The sequence below is a fragment of the Prionailurus viverrinus genome, chromosome D3, assembly GCF_022837055.1.
Source record: "Prionailurus viverrinus isolate Anna chromosome D3, UM_Priviv_1.0, whole genome shotgun sequence".
Lineage (NCBI taxonomy): Eukaryota > Metazoa > Chordata > Mammalia > Carnivora > Felidae > Prionailurus > Prionailurus viverrinus.
In genome coordinates, this window is record NC_062572.1 from 70897945 (window position 1) to 70920774 (window position 22830).

Genomic DNA, 22830 nt, shown 5'->3' on the forward strand with positions numbered 1-22830 from the left:
CTAATGTGCTTGAGCCTCATTTCTTCCCTCTGTCTCCCCCTGAGGCTTTGATTCATGAAGGCAGGCCTCTGAGGAACTCAGCTTTGTCATTCTGAGCCCTACATCAAAGTGACCCTGGGGAGCTTTGTTCTCTTCCTTGCCTGAACAGCCCTGGAGGTGGGCCCACGTTCCTGCTCTTCCGTGAACAGCAGGAGGGGCAGGTCCCACAATCGGCTCCATACCCTGGGAGGACAGAGAAGGCTTCCCTATCACATTTCCCCAGGCACTGGTCACCCCTCAGTCTTCCCAACCAGCTAGCACATGGGATGTCTGTTGGCAGGCACAGTAGGTGACAAACTCCTGCAGCTAAATGGTCTCCCTTTTGTGAACGGTCAGGAATGCAGCCTACAGTGAGAGACACAGAACACAGAACCAGGCAGCTGTGTTCCCTTTAGCACGCTAACATCTTCACTAGCGTTCAGGACTCACACATTCAGCAGCTCCATTTTCTCTTGGGCGGGGCAAGGGGTGGAGCGAGCATCTTTTAGCTCTTGCACGCCACATTACTTGGAGCGTTTCTTCTAAAAGGTTATTTGGGACAGATCATCAGAACCAACATTGGGGGTAAAACCTAGCACTATCAGGCTAATTTAGCCCCTGGTAAGTTAAATGAAACAAATACCCCAGGTTCATGCTCAAGAACCGCCTTTACTAGTTCATCTTTAGGGATACAAATGTAGCTCTGAGCTTTTAGTTGTTTTGTTCATCAAGTTGGGTATTTATACAAAAAAAAGAGCCAAGTGCAAGGTTTCTAGTAGAAAACCATAGGGCCAATTGATTGGACAATGTCTATCAGAAAAGGCTCATCATCTGCCCACTGTTGTGTCCTGAGTCCTCTGTCCTTCACTCTGCTTCAGCCCAATGGCTGGTTGGTCCTCAAACCCACCCAGCCTATTCCCACCCATTGCAACTGCTATTTACGCTTGTTACCTGTTTCCTAGAGATGCTCATGGCTCACTCGCCCCTCACTAAGGTGTGTTTTCAGAGACAGAGGGACTCTGGCTGCCATAAGCGAAGCCATACTTCTCCCTGTCCCCAGAGGTCCCTCTTTATCCCTCTTCACTCTGCTTTATTTTTCTTTATGGCACACGATGGATCATTTGTGTTCGATTCCTGTCTGTACATTCTCTCATAATCCCAAACATGTGAGCTCCATAAGAACAAGAGGACTTTAAAAAATAGTTTCCTTTTGCCCCAGTGCGTAGAACAGCATCTAACAAATAGAGGCAGCCCATAACTATCTGGTGAATGGATGAAGGACCTGGATTTCTATGATTTCGTCAATGAGCTGATATCCTTCCACACAGTTGGCACAGAATACTGGTTCTGATAACCATCAGCCTCCTTCCAAACCACAAACCCTGGAGCTCTGGGAGCACAACTCGATGTCTTAGTTGGCCAGAGAAGTCTACTCTGCATCTTTGGGGAAAGACCGGAAACACCCCATTGCAAGGAACCCACTATCCCCACGATACTTCTCCACTTCTATTTGGAAAAACCCCAAACGTTTATCCTGGAACTACCCAAGGTAAGCAAGCAGAGGCTGGCAGATCGGTGACAGAGGACACAATACAACACATGGCCCTAACTGTTGGACGCTCAGCCCGGGGGCTGCTCTTCAGCCCTCACATGTGTCAAGGACCTTTGCTCAGAGCTAGGAAGCTGGCTGGGGGCCACTCTTCTCCCCGAGCCAGGCCTTTGGAGCAGATTCTGGACAATGAGCCATAACTCTGTGTCAAGGGCAGCCCTGGGCACCACGTCTCTTTCCCCACAGACACAAAACAGCTCAACTGTACAAGACGGCATAGCAGCACACGACAGCCAGCATGGGGTAACTGATAGCTTTAAAAAAGAACCCATCACACGGGCTAAAAGGAGGGGAGGCCAAAGGCCTGGGTGCGACTGTTCTGGGGGGAAGGCCACAACAATAGAGGCCTTCAGCAGAGAGGGTGCCCACTAACACGTGGCTGGGGGTCTGCAGCCACAGTGGGGAATTCCTGCCCCCAGGGAGACCCAACTTCCCCCCCACCCAAGGGCAGCTCAGCCACGTGGCCAGATAATGGGTATCATCAGCAGTGGGGAGCCCAAAGTTTTCCAGGATACCAGTTCCAATAAAGCATTTGTTGACAGACATATCAAACCCATTAATTAACACCTACGAGCAGTCTGTTCCTCACTGTGCTCTGCCCGTCTCATCAATCTCGCTCAAGGCAGAGCAGCCTCTAGACGAGCCCGAGAGGAAACCAATTGTCTGATTATTCAGCATTTGTTAAGATTGGACTCGGTGCCTTTGATAAATATTAAACCCTGACCAGGGACAAAAGATGGAGGGCGGGAGGCGGGGGGAAGCTTAGCTCTGCTACTCACCCACCTCACAGCCACCAGAATAAAAAAGCTTTTCCAGACCCGAGAGGAGGAGGCCATTTTGCTTCCACTCTCTTCCTGGAGACAGGTGGATGCTGCACCTAATGAATCATCTCATGCCAGTTTCTTCTCCTGTTGCTAGTTTGGGATTTGCTTGCATTTGGAGTCGGAGAAGGTGCTTTTCTTGTCCTGCCTCTGTGCTTATTCTTCCCCTTCTTGTAGTGGCCTTGAGACTGGTCTTCTTGCCAGTTCCAAGCTCTCATTGTGTTTAAAACCTAGCTCAACACACTCCTAGGAAACTATTTTAAGGAGCAAAGGAAGGAGGCTCTTCTCTGTTTTGCCCTGCCCAGGAAGAGTTTCATATGTAAGCCTTCAGACTCCCTTGGATAGAGACTTGGACATCTTTAAAGCACCAAGTCCTCAAATCAAAGTGCCCAAGGGGAAGCAGAGAAGGTGGCTGGGGAGCTGAGAAGTCAAGTGCTCTCTGTGGAGGCGGAGACAGGAGACAGCTAGCTTTGTGGATCTGAGTACATATACTTCCCACGTGTCTCATCCAACGGGTATGCACATGCAGGGAACCTGCTTTTCTTTCCCTCCTAGGGTCAATCTCAAGGGTTTCCAGTCCTAATCCTGGCTTCTTCTCTGCCTTTGGATTCCACGGTCTTGTTTTTTTATTCACATGGAAGGGTTACTGTCCCTCCATTCCCACAGTTAATAGACCTCAAGGGTGGAATCCCACAGTTTGTAGGTGACAGGCTTACAGCTACATTCAAACAGGAGCTTCCTAGCACCCCATGCTTTATCTCAAAGAATGAAGTCCACCTCAGGCCTCCTGGTGGGTGATCTCACAGGTTTATCTGGGTGGCATACTGGGGACAGAAGCTCCTACTTTTCTGTGTTGGGCTAGCCACATGCGACCAGGAAGCCCCAGGTCTCACTTCATTCATCACCCAGTCCCCGTGTGGGCCCCATCTCCGACACCTGGGAAATCCGCAGGATCAGGGAAAGCAGTGGCTGGTGGTGTGGAAATTCTGCCTGGGACGGGGAAATGATGTAGGCAAGTTCAGCATGAGCTGGCCCAAGTGGCTTTGTACTCCGTCATCTCTAACAGCAGCCTGCATGTTCCCTAGTGGTGTCTGGGGGACTCTCAGGCCAGGAGAAGGTAATGGGCAGAGGAAGAGGGAAGCACTATGGAGCAGGGCTGGGGGCCTTTTCCTTCTAGAAGCCACCAAATAGTATCTCATGGAGTTGGCCAGTTGCCACATTCACTAGAAACCTGAGAGATGATCTATACTGTTTAAAAACAGACAAACATATGAGAGAACCAAAGCCAGTAAGTTTTCCCATGTGGGCTTGGCAATGGCAGTACAGGGATGAGAATCTGGCCATTGCAATATCTACCCCAGGACCCTTTCTGAGGCAGCATTTAGCCCGCTTCAATTTTTAAACACTTAAAGTTATTATTCCAAAATTAGGAACATTGAATCCCTCCCTCATCCTTAGCTTCTCACCCCACTGTGACCTTCCAGTGATGGAGGCACTAAATGATGGGGCGAGGCGCTATTTGCCCTGTGGTCTGTGGGTCACTGCGGAGATGCAGGAGCAAATGGCTGTGCCCTGCATCCATGGAGGACTCTCCAATGGGCACTTGGCACATTCCTGGTTTGAATAACTAACATGGGAGAGGAGAAGGGAATCTTCGTATCCGGACTTTGAGATGGGGGAGTGGGGGCCAATCCCAAGAAGTTCTATTTTATGCGGTAGAGAGAAACAGAGCACACCAACCAGAATGGACAAATCAGGCTGAAACCATCGGCACTGACACTTAAGGCAAAGTCCCCAAAATATGATTGCTACAAGTAGGGATGTTTAAAGGTTGCCCCAATCCCTGCAATGTCAAGAAGAAAGGCCACTACTTCTGTACCACGCCTCTTGCTAACAAGGGCTCAGGCCACAGAGATGATATGGTGGCTATTTCTAGACTGTAAGAAATACACCCCAAGGCACACACGTGTATTCCTTTCAGGGGATGCCATTGTGTTCAGCCAATGGTGAAACATAACACTTGTTCGGTGAATGGCACGTGCTCATGTGTGTTAACCCCAAAGTAGGCACACTTCACGTCCAAATGCAGAGGGATGGTCAGCTTGTGGGCAGAAGCCCCAGTAAAGTCTGTGTCAATTTTACAGCTGGAAGAAGAAATGGTCTCGGAAGGGGTACTTTGGAGGCCAGGCCACCGCCAAGAGGCTCTCTCTGGCCTCGACGTACCTTTCTCAGCTCATCCTTCTCCTTGGTGTGGGCATCCTCCAGGATCTTGCGCTCCGAGTGGGCCCTCTGCAGCTCCGCCCGCAGGCTCTCCACCTCCTCCTGCAGCCTCAGGCTGCCGTCCTCACCTTGGCTCTGCTGGTAGCGGGCCAGCTCCTTCTTCAACTTCTCTACCTCCATGGTGTGTGTGGAGGTGACCGCCGACAACTGCTCCGACAGAGTCTTGAACTCTTTGTTCTGTGAGAAAGCCAGCAGAGAGGGAGAGGTGGAGAGTAAGGTTGTTGGGGCAGGAAAAAAACATGATGGCAGTTAAAAAAAAAAAAAAAAAAAAGGAACTTCCAAGGTGGAATTAAATCTCACAATCACTGCATACTTGAGTGCTTTCCCAGCATCCCCCCTGACAGGACCCTATTGTGAACCCAGGAGAAATACAGGAACAGAAAAAACACCAAAGCTGACATTCAAGAAGTATTACTGAGCGAGGGCAGAGCTGGAAGCTGGCTGACAGCAGTTAGCCTTCTACGTTTAGCTGGACAGACCTTGCAGCTAATTTTAAGTTGTGGGAACAACGTAGCTGGCTTCCTGGATCTGCAGCCTTTGCTTTTCAGGTTTTCTTGCTCTTTTACACAGGGCCCTCCTGCCCTTGGACTTGCTGGCACAAAGAGTTGCAACCTAATCGCCAGCTCAGAGACAAAGGACCCCTTCAGTATACCCTCCTCCAAGGAGGCCCTTTACAGGGCCCCAGGGTCCCTCTTACCACCTGTCACCTCACCCTGTAAGACTCTAACTCCACAGACTGATGCCCTGGCAGATTCATCCATGCTGTGCCCCTGCAGACTGGGCACCCAAGTGGACAACAGGAAAGTGAGAAACATCCCCCCAGGTGCCTGGTTCAGGTTTGCAAGGGCACTACAGAAGGGCTCACACAGAGGAAACACGGGGGACCTAGGGCCAATGTCAACTGCTCGTGTCAACATGGGCAAAAACTGGTGCTGCAGGACTTGAGAGCACCCGCTGAAAGGGGTCTGTGGGGAAAGTGAAGTAAGGCTCTCCAAGCAACCAACAGCCACTGATTATTCTTCATTGGTATTCTCTGTGGGAGCTCCAAGTAGACCAGAGCTGTTGGTTAAAATACCAATAAACTGGGGCATCAGGAATCAATTACTAATTCACATCAGAAATTAAGCTTCACGGAAAGCCGAAGAATGGCCATTGGGCCCAGTGCACGATGCCATTCATGCTGTGGGACCTCAAGCCTGGGACCTGCTGTTGGCATCCAAGTAGAACATGTCCTATTTTCATGTCACAGAAAGAGACTCTCCTACAGTCCAGGGAAATCCTCCAGTTACAATAGGAAATGCCCTTATGTCTGGTCTGGCAGCCAGCGCTGCTTGAAGTAATCATGAGAAATCCAGTTAGGTGTCATCCATTTAGAAAACTCAATCCTGCCTGTACCCACCCCTGCCCTGGTCTGAGTCCTCTGCCTGGAGGCTGAAAGGTCTCTGCACAAGGGGAGTGGACTCAGGGAGGGAGTGTGTGGTAGGTTAGCCATGTCCACTCTTCTCCACTCCAGATTGGCAGTTAGGTTCAGCCCAACGGTCACCTCCAGATGGCACAGCTGGCTCAGATCATCACAAGAGTGGAGCAGAGGACTGGGATCTAGGGGTTTCCGACTGGAGTTAGTGTGGAGTATGGAAGAAGGCACAAAATATGGTGGTGGTAGCAAGGGGCACTGGCACCTCCCACTCCTCTGTAGACTCTCAGGGAGAACTATGTTCTGCAGATGACAGCATCTTGCCACAGACACAGAGGACACCCTAGCACCCTCATGCAAAGATAACGTGACTCTCCAGGAGGTCGACTCTTCGTGGATGCTAACATCCAGGTGGACATGGGACTTGGGGAAGTCAGGATGTTAAGAGTGGATGGAGGCATACAGACTTGTGTTCATATCTCAGCTCTATCCCTGATCAGCTGCATACGTCCGATCAGATCACTCGACTTCTCTGTGCCCCAGTTTCCTCATATGTGGAAGGGGGACAATGGTAAGCCCTTCCTTGGAGTTTCATCAAGATTCAGGGATATCCTGATGCCTGACACACAGTAAGTGCCCCATAAACGGGAGCTGTCTTCTTTGCTCAGTCTGAACTCTTGGCTGATCACCTGAGGTGGTGGGGAGATTCCTAAGAGCAGCACCTGGGCACCTCCCTAGGTCATCAGCAGCATCCAAAAATCATTGCTGGGGACTCACTACAGCTGCACATTTTGTGCTCTGCAGGAATGATTTCAGAAAGGAAGACCCCAGAAGGACCCAGCAGTTTCCCATCTTATCCTCATGCCATGAGGTCCATATCAGGTGCCCATGGCTGTGCAGCCAAGCCTGACACGGGGTATGTGTGGGTGGAAGGTGGGGACTTGCTCCCCCATAGACCCCAGAAGCCCTCCTTACAATGGCAGCTAAGCTCCTCAGAGCTGCCTTTGTCAGTAGGACCTGGAGAGCTGGCCCACTCTGTCCTGCCCCAGTGAAGACCCTTTCCTAATACCAGAATCTGGGGATTTCCAGACAGACCCCTATTCTCCTTGGGTTCCCCTCAGATATCCTGAGAGGATGCTCACTCTGCCCCTACTACTGAAGGGCACAGATCTGTCCTCAACTGCCAACCAGGAACCTGTTTGGGAAGGTAACTTGAGACTCTCCTATTTGTTACTTTTTCAAAAGCTTTTTTTCCCCTCTCAAAGGTCTGCTTGGCAAGATTTTTTAGGCTTGAAGTATTACCCCACCTGAGGGATATGGCATTCACCTGTTCCTCTAGTCCATGATCCCAAGACCTGTGCTGACCTCTACAGCACTTTTGTATAAACCAGAAAGGGCACCACCTCCAGGGAGGAAGGAGGTCCACAGAGCTGCGTCTCTGCATGGACACAGCTGCAGGGATGCACAGATTCCACAGGGCAGCAATGCTCCAGGGCTCACAGTCAGATGAGCAGAGCATAGGATGGTCTTCAGCCCTATTTGTCCCCATAGCCAACTATCCTTGTGCAGTGAACAACCTGCCAAACTGTATGGAAGAGGCTTCAAGTAGTTCCCAATTAATGGTCTATAGACCCCTGGGGAAGGAGGTGAGGAAATCATTCCAAGACTATCTGCATCATGAAAAATAACGTTTCACATGTGCTACCAGCACTCATTGGGTGCTTACTATGGGGCAGGCACTGTACTACATAATTCACATATACTAACTCCACCCAACTCTCAAAATCCTATGTAGTGAGACTGATTCATATCCCCATTTCAGTTAAGGAAACTGAGGCACTGGAGGCCAGAAAACTGTGAATTATGCTATTTCTCAAACGTACTTGGATGCTCTTGTGAATCATAAAATAACTAATTTAACTTATCTACTCAGTGTATACTAAATATACTGAACCAGTCTGATTTAAAAGGCTACTAACTGAATCCATATAATTCTATCAAATTTTTTCAGATAAAACATTTAAATACAGCATTGTACTCTTAAAGGTCTAAAACTTGACCCTCATTATAAAAGAAAAATTGTAGGTTCAAATGGCCTACTCACTCCACATGTTGGGTCTGAATAAAGCCAGAATTGTAGACAGCCAAGTTCATAGGCTACATCATTTTGGCTAAAAAATGTCACAGCCAGGCCTGCATCAGGGACAGTGTAAGAAACGGCCCCAGGAACTGTTACTGTTATTTACTGTTTAAAGATATTCTGAAGTAGCAGTTTCTGAGATCACAGATTACAAAAGCCCACGGGAAAAAGTTTCAGTACAAGGGACAGCTCCAATCCTCTTCCAACAGTTTTTCTCTTAAACTCTCAAATGATCCTATTTCCTTCTTTCTGTTTGCTTGGGAACTTGGTGCCAATTTTGTCTTGTCACTTTAGTTGGGTGCACGAAACCTTAGCCATGAATTTTGGCACTAACCTTACCCTCATGTTATCCTTCAATTTCCTCCTTTGCTGACTCCTTGACACTGGGAATACTTTTTTTTTTTTTTTATTTATTTTTTTTTTTTAAACGTTTATTTATTTTTGGGACAGAGAGAGACAGAGCATGAATGGGGGAGGGGCAGAGAGAGAGGGAGACACAGAATCGGAAACAGGCTCCAGGCTCTGAGCCATCATCCCAGAGCCTGACGTGGGGCTCGAACTCACGGACCGCGAGATCGTGACCTGGCTGAAGTCGGACGCTTAACCGACTGCGCCACCCAGGCGCCCCTGGGAATACTTTTAAAACAAAACAAAAAAACTCCACCAGGTAATCTTATAGTGCAGCCTGGAGTTGGCAACCACTACTTTAGCCACATCATAGCATCGGTTAATTTTTGAGCTAGAGGTTACTTTAGAAATCTTAGGCCAATCTCCGCTTACAGATTCAGCCGTAATCCCAAGCTGTCAACTCTGGTACAAGTGTAACTGAGACAGAACTCAGGCCCCCATCCAGCTAGGATTTTTGTCCACTACCCCATGCTGCTCTGACAAATACCTTGGGACGTCTTTGCCTGTCCTCTCCTTCCGGCTTAAGAACCTCGTGTGTCAGGAGAGCAGTGACCAGAGCTGTCTCTGGGCATTACACAAAGAACAGAAAGACAATTCCAAATGGCCAGCCCCATCTGCCAAGAGACTTCAATAAACAAGCATCTCTGAAGACCTGGTACCAAGATTATGCTGATGCCTCCTTCTCACGAAAGAATGTCAAGCATGTTTGATACCGGGTCACACACCCCACTGTAGAAGACCAACTGGTCCAAGGAATGCCATCTATATGTGAATGAACCCAAAACAAAGCTAAGAGTCCTCCTCGGATTGAGGAATTCTCTTAAGTCAAAAGAATCTCCTAATGTGCAGATATCCTATAATTTGGTTGGGGACAGAACTTTCTCTGGAGCCAGACTGCCAAGTTTTTCAATCCTAGCCATGCTACTTATAGTGTGTGACCTTGGGCAGGATGCTTAGCCTCTGTGCCTCAGTTTAAAGTGGGGATGAGATTATCTCACAGGGTCCTGGTGAGGATTACATAAATTAATACAGGAGAATGTGCCTGGTACATAGTTGGGCAATGCAGGGAGGGGTACCAGGAAGCGGGATCTAATCCACCCCTTTTGCCTCTTCTGACCACCCTCTGCACATAGGGCAGCCTGCCCAGGGTGGATAGCACCTGCCACCACTCACAGATGTTTGCCAAGCAGGAAGCTTAAGGCAGAAAGCTCTTTTTAAAAATAGGCCTTTTAAATCTGCTTCTCTTTGATGTTCCAGCACGTGGGTTGTAAAATATCAGATTTATTTTTAACCTCACCAGTTAACTTCAGAAATCAGCAACGCCAATGCAGGGCCCTGGGGCTGGAAACCGAGGGCTGCAGTGACTGGGCAGTACACAGGGCTCCTGGCAGGGTGGCCAACAAAGCCACTCGTCTGACTACACTTTACTCAGAAGGTTAATTGGCAAATTTTAACTATGCAAATGTCTTTTGTGGTCAGTGATCAATGGCCAGAACAACAACAGCGACAATAACAAAACCTGGGCCCCTCCCTGTACTTGAGTTTTTCAAATGGCCAATCCTTTCCAGTCCTATCCCTCTGGGCAGATGTGCCTTCATCCACGACTGGGCATTATCACTGCAGGCCGACCAGGGGCAGGTACCTAGTGTCCTCCACCCTGCACTTCAACTTGCTGTATTGCTCCCTAAGTACTCAAGCAAAACAGACACCCTGTTGAACTCACATCAGGAACATAAACATCCAGGACAACAGCTTCTTCTTGAGAAGACTGGTCTTTGCAAGAGCAGAGAAGCAGGGACATTTTACTACCGTCTATACGATACTTCTGGGCTGCTGTTTGGGGTAGGTGGTTTAAGTATAAAATGGCTTATTTTCTTGACCTATTGTGGTCTTGTGAAGCTTAAAAAACGCCCAGCCTAGAATAGATGCAATACAAGGGAGTGACCTCCAGGGCAGTGCCTGGTGATTCCAACTCGGATTCTCTCTCAACACTGCACAAACACACTGTGGCATTCTTTGTGTTCTTCTCCCTCCCTTTCCCCTGTACTTTCTCAGGAGGTGATTGAAACGCTCCAGGCCACTGCAGGAGCCTGCTTCTATGGTCATATTACTACCCTGCATGAGGCAAACTAACTGTGAGCCTGCTTTCAACGCTGGGAACCCATATTAGCAAGGACGATACACAGGGAAGGGCTAACAGTTTAGTGATGTTTGGGGTTAAGAAAACTAGCATCATCCTCATTATGGCTGTGGGATCAGACAGATTGGGCTGGAACGCTGGTTCTAGAACTTTCTAATTCTGTGACCTCAGCAAGGTACTTAATGTCCCTGATCCACAATTTCCTCATCTGTAAAATCACTTCACAAAGTTGCTATAGGATCAAATGAGAGTGAACATAAAACACTGATCACAGGGCGTGGCACGTGAGAGTGCACAGGAAATCATCAGGGTAGTGGATGCTGTTGGCCACACTACCTTAATATTGTTCCCTTGCAATACAGCATCCATGTGTGTCAAAGTCATCCTCTGCTCACCAAGCCTAACGAAGCACCAGAAACTTTCAAGCACCAAGTTGTTCCAAAGAGGAGAATGAAGAAGATTGGCCACTGGAGCCACCAAAAAAGCGGGTTATGGGAGTGTGTGCACACATGCCTTTCTCATCTTTCCGACCTGGTGGGGGGTGTCGAGCATCCTGGGCTTGTTTCGGATTCCCTACAGTGCCCTGCACAATACCCCACACCCATAGAGACCTGACCAATGACTTGTCACTTGTGGGACTGGTTGAGAAGGTGGTTAGGGTAGGAAAAGGAAAAAGCATAAATATAATAGTGGTAACCATTTCCTGGGCTCCCTAGTGCATACCAGATCCTTTGTGCATGTTCACTCACTCTTCTTCCAGCCCTAGAAGCCCCATTTTATGGATAAGAAAACTGAGGCGTGGAGGGATCAGGTCACTTGGTTTCTAAGCAGCAGAGTTGAATGTGAACTGGATTCTTTCGGATTCCAAAGCATGTGTTTTTCCCACCACACAACGCAACAGAGGCCAAAGAGCAAAGTGGTAAAGAACATGGGCTCCAGAGCCAGACCAGTGGGGTTCAAATCATGGCCTTCCAAGGTCACCTGTGTGACCTCCACCTGTCAAGAATGGAGGATGATGCTATTCACCTTATGGGGCTGTTGTGAGGGTTAAACAAGTTCATACAAAGCACCAGGACAGAGCCTGGCAGGCAGCGAAACCTCCCCATCAACATCAGCTAAGATGACTACCCCAGGCTGCCTCTACAAGGGCAGGAGACCATGATTTTGACTACTGTAGTAACAAATTACCATAAAGTTACCAATACAAATTTATTACCTTATGGTTTTGGAGGTCAGAAGTCTAAAAGGGGTCAGAGCAGGGCTGTGTTCCTCCTGGAGGCTCCAGTGGGGAATTCATGTTACTGCCTTTTCTAGTTCCTGGAGGCTGCCTGCATCCTGGGCTCATGGCCCTGCCTCACTCCAACCTCTGTCACCACATCCTTTCTGAATCTGACCCTCTTGCCTCCCTCTTGCGAGGACCCTTGTGAATACGCTGGGCCCGCTCAAATAATCCAGGCTTGTCTCCCCATCCCAAGACCCTTAATTACATCTGCAAAGTCCCATTTGCCATGTGAGGTCACATATTCACAGGCCCTGGGGATTAGGATGCAAACATCTTTGGGGGCACTATTCTGTCTGCCATAGTCAGGAGATGTTCCTGCAGAGTGGAGTGATCTTCTCGGGATGTCTGTGCTCCCTCAGCTCTCTGACACAAGCAGTTCCCTGAGGATTTCTCTTAAAGGCCCCCCTGGTGCCTCCCACAGCCCCCAACCCCTGGCAGGGAGCTCCTGGTGCTGACCTGGTCATCAATCTTCCGCTGCAGCTGGACCACCTTGTTCTCCATGCCCACATTGAGACGTTTCAGGTGCTCTGCTGAGCGGGCCTCGATCTTGAGGGCCTTCAGCTCCTGCCTGGCCTTAAGCATGCGGAAGGCACACTGGATGACGATGGCCGCGCCCCGCAGCCGCTGAAAGCGCCTACGTGCCACCCAGCCCCGCACGTGCTTCTGGAGGATGGTGGCCTTGTGCTCCATGAGGACCTGGTAGGGACAAGCACACACCTGGTGGGTTTGCACTGCAGGACAGGAATGAGGGACGCTCACACACTGCCTGGAGGAAGGGAGAGCCAAGACTGGCCTAGTTTTAGGAGATGCAGAGAGGACATGCCTAACAAAGTTTTGGTGGCCATTTGTTTCATGAACAAGTTTTAACTAAGTTCTGCAGCAGCCTATCTACCTGCAGAGAGGCAGCTGTTAAACTCTTGTTTTTAGTAGTTTGTTTTACTTTGTTTTATTGGTTAGGGAACCACAGCATAAAAACCTTCCAAGTTGGAGGGACCTGAAGATAAACCCTGCTGGCATCTTCCCATTCAACAGATTCAGCTCCCCTCCCTGGTGATGGGGAGCCCAGGGGAGGAGATTCTCTAGTCAGAGTCCATGATGAGCCAATGACTTATAGGTACAAATATGGCTTGTAATTCACTTTCCTTTTTCTATCAAGTTACCAACCACTCAGAAAACGAGATCCTCAATGTGTCTACCCTAATGCCTTGCAAAAGAAGTATTTGTGGGATAAATGAATAAACGAGCAAATATGCCCAGTATCACAGCTCTAAGATAGAGCTGAGTTCAAGCCTAGTGCCTCCCAAATGTCATGTGCCCCTTCCCTGAGGACATCACACAGACGTCACTGATCTCCCAGGAACGTTCACACAACGACCTCCCACTGACTTGGGTTTCCCCATCTTACATCACTCGGTGCCACCCTGGTGTCTGATCACATTTGATTTTTCACGGTCACTTCAGTGTTTTATTAGAAAATCAGACCTTCTCTGACCATAAAAGAGAAAAATGTTCTCTTTAGGAAAAAAGAATATTTTAGACCTTTCCTTCCAATCTGTCCTTCATCCTAGCTTTGGGCTTCAGCTGTATCGGAGTGATATGCTGGAATGGCTGTGTCCTGACTCAAGGCTACCTGAGTAACTCGGCTTCACTGGAATAATGGCCTGGCAGGGAGGTCGGGGTCCTGCTGCCCTGACCTTACCTTTCTGGGCTTCAGATTCCTAACCCACTAAATGAAGCGGTGAGACCTGATGATACCTCATATTGCCCTCTGCTCTCAAGTCTGAGCGAACCCAAGACAGGTCACCAGGCTCTGCCACTGGCTGACCAAGTGCCCTTGGGCAGGGGACAGCATCCCTGAGCATCTCAGCTGTCAAAGGAGCATGACAACACGCACCCATCCAACCTATGATGGTTACTCTCACGTGGGGACTTGCCAGGCCTCACGGTGCCCAGATTAAACACCGCTTCTGGTGCGTCTGAGGGCGTTTCTACAGTAGATGAGCCTCTGAATGAGTGGACTGTCCTCCCTGCAATGTGGGAGGGCATCATCCCTAAGGGCTCAAAGAGAACAAAAGGCAGAAGGAAGGGGAATTCGCCCCTTTCCTCCTGCCTCACTGCTTGAGTTAGGACATCATTTTCTCCTGCACTGGGACTGGGATTTACACTATTGGCTCCTCTGGTTCTTAGGCCTTCAGACATGGACTGATTTACACCCTGGCTTTCCTGGGCCTCCAGCTTATCGATGGTAGATTATGGGACTTCCCAGCATCCATAACCATGTGGACAATTTCCTGAGAGTCCCCATATTTGTATACACACACACACACATACGGTCCGTTTCTCTGGAAGACTCTAATATACTATACTTTAGTGTCAAATCACTTAGAAGAAAGTTAGGAGCACACCCACAATGTTCGTGGTGGCGACAATCCATTTGCCGTTGCTTTGACTCCCAGTCTGCAGCCCCTGAGTCCCCGGGGCAGGGCTGGCAGGGAGGAGTGACTACACACCTGCTGGTAGATTCTCCGCACGAACATGCCCCGAGTGAAGGCCTGGATGGTGACGGTGGCCCTGTGGACCCTCTGGTAGGCCAGGCGGGCCCTCCGCATGCGGTACTGCTTCTGGAGCATGATGGCTGCTCGCGTCCTCCGCAGATGCTCGGCCAGCCTGGGGAGGGAGAGCGCAGGCGGGCCCTGCTGACGGAGGCCTGGGAGCCGTGTGTGAACGCAAGCCATGTGCTTGGACGCTCCAGGCTGAGCCCATGTTGATCACGCTCTCAGAACACAGCAATGCCACAGGTACCTGGAGCTCAGGCCCTGAATGGCAGCATGAGCATCTTCCGTGTTGTCTAAGAGGTCTTCCCAAAAGTTTAAAGCTCAGTCTGAGCCTCCCAAGCCCTGCTCACTCCCCCTCCCGTGAACCCCTCCCACCAACCTGGGCAGTCCCCACTGACACCACGTTTACACTTCTGTCGGTCTCCTTACCTCACTCAGCTTGGAGATGCCAACAGCCAGCTCTCAATCATGCCCCCCATATCTAGCAAGGGCCAGGCCTGCAGGTGCTTGGTATATATTTGCTGAATGAATAAAACCTTCACAGGCCTGCACCCTATCTCCCTGCTCTCTCATCTCCCCTGCCCTTTCCGTCTAGGACGCATGAAGCATGGACATCTCTACTTTCTTGTTTCGCTTCTCCATTCCCCACCACACCCCCCAAGTAAGACAAAGTTAGTCTGACACTTCTTACCCTTCAGGGCTTTGTTTGATGCCAGGTGCATTCTAAGTGTTCAGAAACTCAGAGTATTAAAAGTTAGAAAGGCTCTCAGAAGTCCTCTAGCAAAGCCCGGGAGGAGGAGGGAACCCACCAGCCCCACCCCGCGTGAAGGGAGTCTGGTTCTACAGTCTAACTCTTCGTAGGTACTTTCTCCCTATGTGGGCCCTGCATGTCCCCCGGGGCACGAACTCCCGCAGGGAGAACACAGGCCAACTCTGTTTTAGGTTCTCCCTGTCCTCTGGGTAAGACAGAGTTGCACACACAGGGGCACTCAGCAATGACTTGGCTTACGGGCACAGACTGCTGACGGTTACTTAGCGTTGGTGCTACTGACAACTTTCTATTTCTATAGCTTTTGTTCCAGAGATCATCTCTTGGTGATTCAGAGGTGATCAGTGGCGTTCGTCATCTCTGGTTAAGCCCAGGGAAACAGCCTACAGCAAGGATGTGAAGGTCAGCATGAGCAATCTCGAACTTTCGGATACAAAGGATGCCTGATCTGGCTTGTAACTCAGGGGCTTTTTTTTTCCTTTTAATGTTCCAGCAGAAGTGACTGAACAGCCGCTTGTCAAAGTTTGACTTCCAAATGCAAGACTTCATGGAATAGGGAAATCCCTACATTGTGAGCTCGTGGATCTAGAACGAGGGGTGGGTCTTGTGGGAGGCCGTGTCCCACGTGCCCTCTCGGTGGAGAGGCTTATCGACCCAACGAGACCAGGTGGGAGGGAAAGTAGTTTGGGCTGCATGGTGCTGGGCTGCTCTGCCCCTGCATAGCCACCTGTGGCTAAAGTCATACCCTCAGTACTGGCTCCATGCAATGAATCTACCTAAGGACCTTCCAGGATCTTTCCAGCTCTCATTCCCAAACTCCCGGGGGATTTGGAAAATGGTGCTGTAAAATAAAGAAGTTTAGTGGAAGGGGTGAAGGCTGAATTGGTCTTTTTTTCTAAAAGAAGATTACTTTGGGATTTAGGCAAAGGGAAAATAGTGGTTTTGTGGCACACAGGGCCCATCCTAGATTAGTGCTGGTGGGATGGGGACAGACTGGGAGAACCAGGAGACTTGGAGCTAGACTTACTCCCTCAGGTGAGAAGGGCACAGGAGACATGCACCCAGTTCCTGAGAGAAGCTGGGTGCAGAAAGAACCACTCTAATCAGGCTGAGGGAGGCCAACCAACCAAGCCCCTCTCCCCTGCGACCTGACACACCAGATGTGCCCCAGTTTGGCTCACCTGCGGGCCAGGAGCCCTCGGCAATACCGCTGCAGAGTTAAGGTAGTGGCCTTCAGCCTGCGGTATTTCACCTTCTGCAGCCAGCCCCGGACAGTTTTCTGGATCATGATCGTGGCTGCCCGGAACTTGTCAGCCCGAAGCTTCTCCAGGTAAGCCACCTGGCCTGCCCGGAAAAAGATCTTGGTGCGGCCAAACTGGAACTTGTCGGGATCCTTTACAAAACAGGGAGGGGAGCATCAGTGAGGTAACATACCCTACCATCCAGTTCTTCCATGCAGCGTTCCCTGGTCAGAGCTTGGATACCCCTGCTCCTGAGACACACACCAACTCTCAGCATTCACTGAACAGACACTAAGTCCCTACTACTAGACATGGGGTTACGGTGTCCAGGCCGCAGCACTGAACAAGATGCCTGCCGTCAGGCAACTGACATCATGGTGGGAGGAGAAAGGCAAGCAAACCAAGGCAAGGTTTTCAGGCAGCGAAGATTCTGAAGACAGTAAAACTTGGGATTTAAGGGTGGGATGGGGATGCTTAAATAGGGTAATCTAGGAAGGCGTTTTTATGGAGGTGGTATTTGAGCAAAAACCTAAATAAACTAAAGGAGGCATCCCCAGGAGAAGAGTAGAACAGATGCAAATGTCCTGTGGTAGCAAAAGCTGGGTACGTTTGAGGAACAGAAAAGTCAAGGACGGTCAAGTGTGGGGGCAGAAAGAACAAATCACCAAAGGCCCCGCAGGCCACAGTACACAACTGGGATGGGAAGCCCCTGGTGGTGCTCCGAGCAAGGAAATGACCGGCTCAGATCATTTTACAAAGATTATCCTCAAATGGCCACACCATTGTATGCATAATTTCAGATTACATATAGCTCTCCAAAGAAATTTTATTTGACTTCAGACTAGGTTTTGAGATTTGACATATAATTGCTGTCTTAATTGTATCTAATTAGGTTAATGTTAATTACCTTTCCCTGTGCTCCCCCCTGTGGCTAAGGAAAGATGACCCAGCAGTGTGCTTGCAGACAAGCTGGGGTAGAGCACTTGATAGTTAACCCGCTGTAACTGAGTGCTCTTCGTAGATAAACTCCTAATTTTGTTCATCGGCACGAAGACCATAAAGAAGAAGTAATGAGCCAAGGTCTAAGAAAAACACACACATGATAGAATGTCTCAGGTTGACAAACGGCTCTGAAATAATGCTGAATCACCACGTTTTACAGGTTCCTCACACAGGCAAGATGGAACTGCCTAAGCTGGGACACAGCGTCCAGCTGGACGGTCGCCGACTGTCCCCATTCACAGCCAGGCCGCAGGCAAAGCTGGGAGAGGTTAGGTGTGGGCCTGGTCCTCATCCCTGCCTCTGTTCAGGGCCATGTGCCCAGTGGGCCCTCAGCACACGCTGGGAGGGATGGGCTGGATGAGGGGAGAAGCCCCCAGGCAGCTGAGGCCCTGCCTTCATCACTGCCCTATGGCCAGGGCTCCCTCTCAGTGAAGAGGGGCTAGGGAGCAAAAGGTGGGTGGCTCAGCCCTCACAGTCCGGAAAGACGCCTGGCAGCTCAGGCTTCAGCAGAGCCAGGGCCTGGGGGTGTCTGCTGCATCCCAGGAACCAGAGCACACACGCTTGTTTCCTCTTCTGGAAAAACCACCAGGAAGGGTACGACTTGGTCTGCAAAGCCACTGTTTTCACAAGTAAGGGTCCTTCTGAAGGTCCCACCTGCTGTAGCCAGTCACCACTAGCCTGATGGCCACTCTCTCCCCAGCCCACGTGTCTGGGGCACGTCCCCTACCTCAGACCTGCTTTCTCTAACCCTCGGAACTTGCTGACGACACCGTTCACATACCACTCAATCAGGGGTGATCTTGTGAGAGCTCCTTTAAGAATCGTAGACTGAGGGGGCAGAACGGAATCTCAGCAATCCACCCCAAGCCACTCCTTTTACCTCACGGATGCCAAGACCAAAGCCTGGCATGCAGGGACTCCCTCTAGGTCTCACTGGAGACATCGAGAGGCAGGACTCCCAGGCCAGCGGTCTCTCACCGCACCACGCCCCCTCTGCAACACCATCTCCTCTCCGCACGCCGTGCACACATATTTCCTTACGCTCCCTGGACTCCCAGCGGACGCTTGCTAATATTCTGCTCCCCCGTCACGATCAAGGCTCAGGTCTCCATAATCTGATTCCCTCCGGTGGGGTCTATAATCACACCAGGTACTAGCAGTCCTGGAGGGCAGGGCGCATGTGTTATGCTCTTTTATAAGGCTCACGGTGAGCGACCATTCTAGGTTAGAGTACGTAGAAAGGATGCAATACACACTGGTGGGATTAAAGAATAAACTCCAGTAGGGGATGAAGGGCATTCCTACAATCCCTGTAGGAGGAGACAATCACTCATGAACCACCTCATGAAGCTGGCCCCAGCCTCCCTCCCATTAAACTCCCAGCTATTAAGCACCTGTTGCCTGGCCCACATGCCACCGGCTTCTCTCCTCGTCACTGTGTTCTAAAATGCACTGGCACTTGCTTGGTGCTGGCAGGTGCCCTTCTAGGCTAACATGTAGCTTCACCCTAGGTAGCACTGGTGACTAGAAGATGAGGCCCCCAAAAGGGGAGGGAAACAGGAAATACAAGGTCCCCGGAGAAGTCTTGAAGCACTGATCCCTATTCTTTCTGCAGGAAAGGTTAATTGTGCACAGTGACATTAGTCAATCAGACTGGCTCAATGGGCACTGTGATTCACAGTGGCTGGGGGGTGTTGAGCCGGTCCACCTGTAACACCTTGGGGAACTTTTATCGGCTTTCTATACTTCAGTTTCCTCATCTACAAAATAAGAAGGACGCTTGCATCCCCCTAAGGCGCCATGCGAGGACTAGAAGAGGGAATGTGAAGGGTTAAAGTGACTCCTAAGTGCTTCATAACCGTGAGCTATTAGTGGCAGGTGACAGTCGTGACTGCCCCTCCCCCAGCTGGGAACCCATGCAGCCACCTGCACAAACTCAGAGCTCCTGTAAGAACCAGTCATGGTGCCAGGGACACAATAACGGGATCCCTGACATTTCAGTGTTCATAGTCCGGTGAAATGACAAACTCTCAGCTGCAAGACAAGGGGGTAGGTAAATGCAATAATGGAAGACAGAAACGGAGTGCTGGTGGCCAAAAGAGGACGGGGGTCGCTAACTCCTTCTGGGAGATCAGAACAGGCTTTGCAGACCAGAAGGCATTTTTAAGAGCCCAGTCGTGAATGAGGGTGGAACCTAGGCAGACAACGGGAAGAGGAAGAAAGTCTTTCAAGCAAAGGAAACGTCACACGTTCATACAATTTTCGTTAGGGTATACACTTAGTTCGTTCCAAATGCTCCAGCTGTGATCGGCTCACTGCTTATAACCAGGGGCTGGGCATTAACACAAAGACTGTCCTCTGCAGTAAAGGATACATGTGTCTGCAACACAGGACACCATGCACCAGGCTTCTGGTCAACGGCAGGCTATTTATTAGTGGCTTACTTTTAGGAAGTCTGAAGTTATATGTGAATTTTTTTTTTTTTTAATGTGTGCGTGTGGCGGGGGTGGGGGGGGTGATGCCCTTTACACCTACAATGTGTGAGAGGGAACTGTATTTAAAATTGAAAATTTTTTGATCTAGTTCTCTCCATTACGTTACCTTTCAAAAGGGAAGATGTTTGATGTAATCTAACCCTTTATCAAGACCATTTTTACCATGTCCTGCTAGAATGAATCCCTGAATACTGTGGAGCTAATATTTAGGATACACCCCTCACAAAGGGCCTCAAAGTACCTCCAGTCTCAAGGCTCAGGTTTGAGTTCAGGTTGTGTTAATTACATCTGTTGCCTTATTTAAAACAAGCCTTTAGGGGAAGCCCGGAGGCCAGCTGTGCAAGAAGAAGATAGGAAAAGTGCACCTATTTTCCCAAATGCTGACTTCCAAGCTGTGCCTGGGCTAGGTCAGAGCCCCTGGGCAGGTGTGCGGTGTGGGCAGATAATATGGAGCCTCAGGCTTTGGAGAAGCCAGAGCCACAGGCCAGTAGCGGCTTCATCACAATATGTACAAACATTTTTACTTTTTACACGTGCCGAGACGTGAAAAAAGTCCGCTATATACGTGAAGGGACTTCTCTTTTAAAGCCGCTGATGTTGGAAAATGGATGAGCATGTCAAACAGTTTTAATAAGAAAGACGAAGACCATGAGGGCTGATCACTCCCCCAATTCCCAAGGCATTCCGGGTAAGCCTCCAGGGGTGCACCAGCTCACCTTGATGAGGCTTTCCAGGACAGATCTGCAGATGGCCTTTTTGTCTGTGTTGGCGAGCTCTCTCTTCTTGACCAGCACCCGATACCGGTTGAAGAAGTCGTGGTAGGCCCACCTGGAGGGAAAGCAGGTGCGTCAGGTGGCATGGCCTGCCTCCCAGCCACAGAAGGGCCGCAGCCATCTCAGTGCCCCATAGGGTCGCTAGTCCCCGCATAAAGCTGTTCTCGGAGCAGGAAAAAACCATTCCTGGACATACGGTCTTCCTCCAATGTGAGAATTTCAGTGTGTGGCTGACTTACACAGTCATGAGTGGAAGAGGAAAAAGGAGGGTTTGGAGGTCTCTCTGGGAGGACTGACCAGAGGCCGGACCACTCACGGGGTTTCTGCCCAAGCACGGAGCTCCCCTTGGCTGCTAGAGGAGGAACCTTGCCTGGGACACAGCTTGGTTTTAAATGCTGGCTTTCTCTCATAAAGTTAGTACTTCTCGTTGAAAACTTTTTTTTAAAGTTTGTTTTGAAAGAAAGAGACACAGTATGAGTGGGAGAGAGGAGAGAGAGGGAGACAGAGAATCCCAAGCAGGCTCCACAATCAGTGTAAAGCCTGACACAAGGCTCGAACCATGAAACTGTGAGATCATGACCTGAGCTGAAACCAAGAATCGGAAGCTTAACTGACTGAGCCACCCAGGCACCCCATTTACATGCAGAAAATATACATCAGCAAATAAAAGTTGGCCTTATCCTAACCCCCAGTGACACTACCACTCACACATTTTGGTATACATTAGAAGAAATCTTTTAATTTTGACGTTTGTTTTTTGAGAGAGAATACGAACAGAGAAGGAGCAGAGAGAGGGTGACACAGAATCCGAAGGCTCCAGGCTCCTATCTGTCACAGAGCCCGACATGGGGCTTGAACCCACGAACCACGAGATCATGACCTAAGCTGAAGCTAGATGCTTAACCGACTGAGCCACCCAGGTGCCCCAGAACCATCTTCCTGCCCAAAGCAGATTTCACCTAGCATTTCTCCTGTTTCATTAGAGTAATGTGAGCCCACCAGGAGGTATTCAACTCCCAATTAAAAACAAAACAAAAGCAAAAAACCCAGAGCACTCACAATCCCGCCACCTTTTCAGTAATTGTGCTTTGGTATGTTCCGGAAGGGAATCTTTCAGAAGGCCTCAAGGCTGTCTCTCGGCCTCTGAGGAGATCTCTACTTAAATCTTCCTTCACACAGATGTTCACTCTGACCCTCCATGCTCCTCCCCTGTTTCCAGCTCACAACCTCCTCACATCACACATTCTGTTTCTACACAGTTCTACTCTAAGGGGACAGAGTTTCCCATCTGAATCCCTCTGCAGGTGAGCTCGGCCACCATCCCCATCGGTTCTGCATCCTCGGCAGAGGCGTCCGTCAGCCCCAGCTCGCCCCGTCAGAGGCATCAGGGGCTGCCATACACGCCCTGTCCGTGGGAACACACGCGGTTCTCGTCGCCTGTTTGGAAATCATTTAGGTGCTGCCTCCAGATTGTGCATCTGAGGCCTGGCTGAGTGTCCAGTGAACTCATTCATCTCATTCTCATGTGTTACTTGGGGTGGGGGGCGCCTAGGTAGCTTGGTCGGCTGAGCATCTGACTCGATTTCAGCTCAGGCCATGATATCATGGGTTCTTGAGATTGAGCCCCACATTGGGCTCCGTGCTGACGTGGACCCTACTTGGGATTTTCACTTTCCTCCTTCCCTCCCCAGTGCATGCATGCGTGCTCCCTCTCGTAATAAATCAACATTAAAAGATATTTACCAAATAAAAATTTTTCAAGAAGTATTATTGAGGAGTAAATGGATTGTACCCCTTTCTCCTGAAGCACATTTGCCTTTAAATGGGGTCCTCCAGAAGTTTCAGGAGAAAAACGGAGCATGGTGGAATATCAGGAACTCCTA

General features: G+C 49.8%; 1 protein-coding gene across 2 annotated transcripts in view; it reads right to left on the bottom strand.

Annotated features, from left to right (window-relative positions):
• MYO5B (myosin VB) overlaps positions 1 to 22830 on the bottom strand; it is a 339094-nt gene that overhangs the window by 49692 nt on the left and 266572 nt on the right. For both annotated transcript variants that reach the window (XM_047828137.1, XM_047828138.1), the window contains exons 18-22: positions 20891 to 21002; positions 16618 to 16829; positions 14623 to 14779; positions 12569 to 12808; positions 4672 to 4905 (exon numbers count right to left, since the gene is read on the bottom strand). In XM_047828137.1, coding sequence (XP_047684093.1) covers positions 4672 to 4905; positions 12569 to 12808; positions 14623 to 14779; positions 16618 to 16829; positions 20891 to 21002 — 955 coding nt within the window. The remainder of the gene's footprint in view (positions 1 to 4671; positions 4906 to 12568; positions 12809 to 14622; positions 14780 to 16617; positions 16830 to 20890; positions 21003 to 22830) is intronic.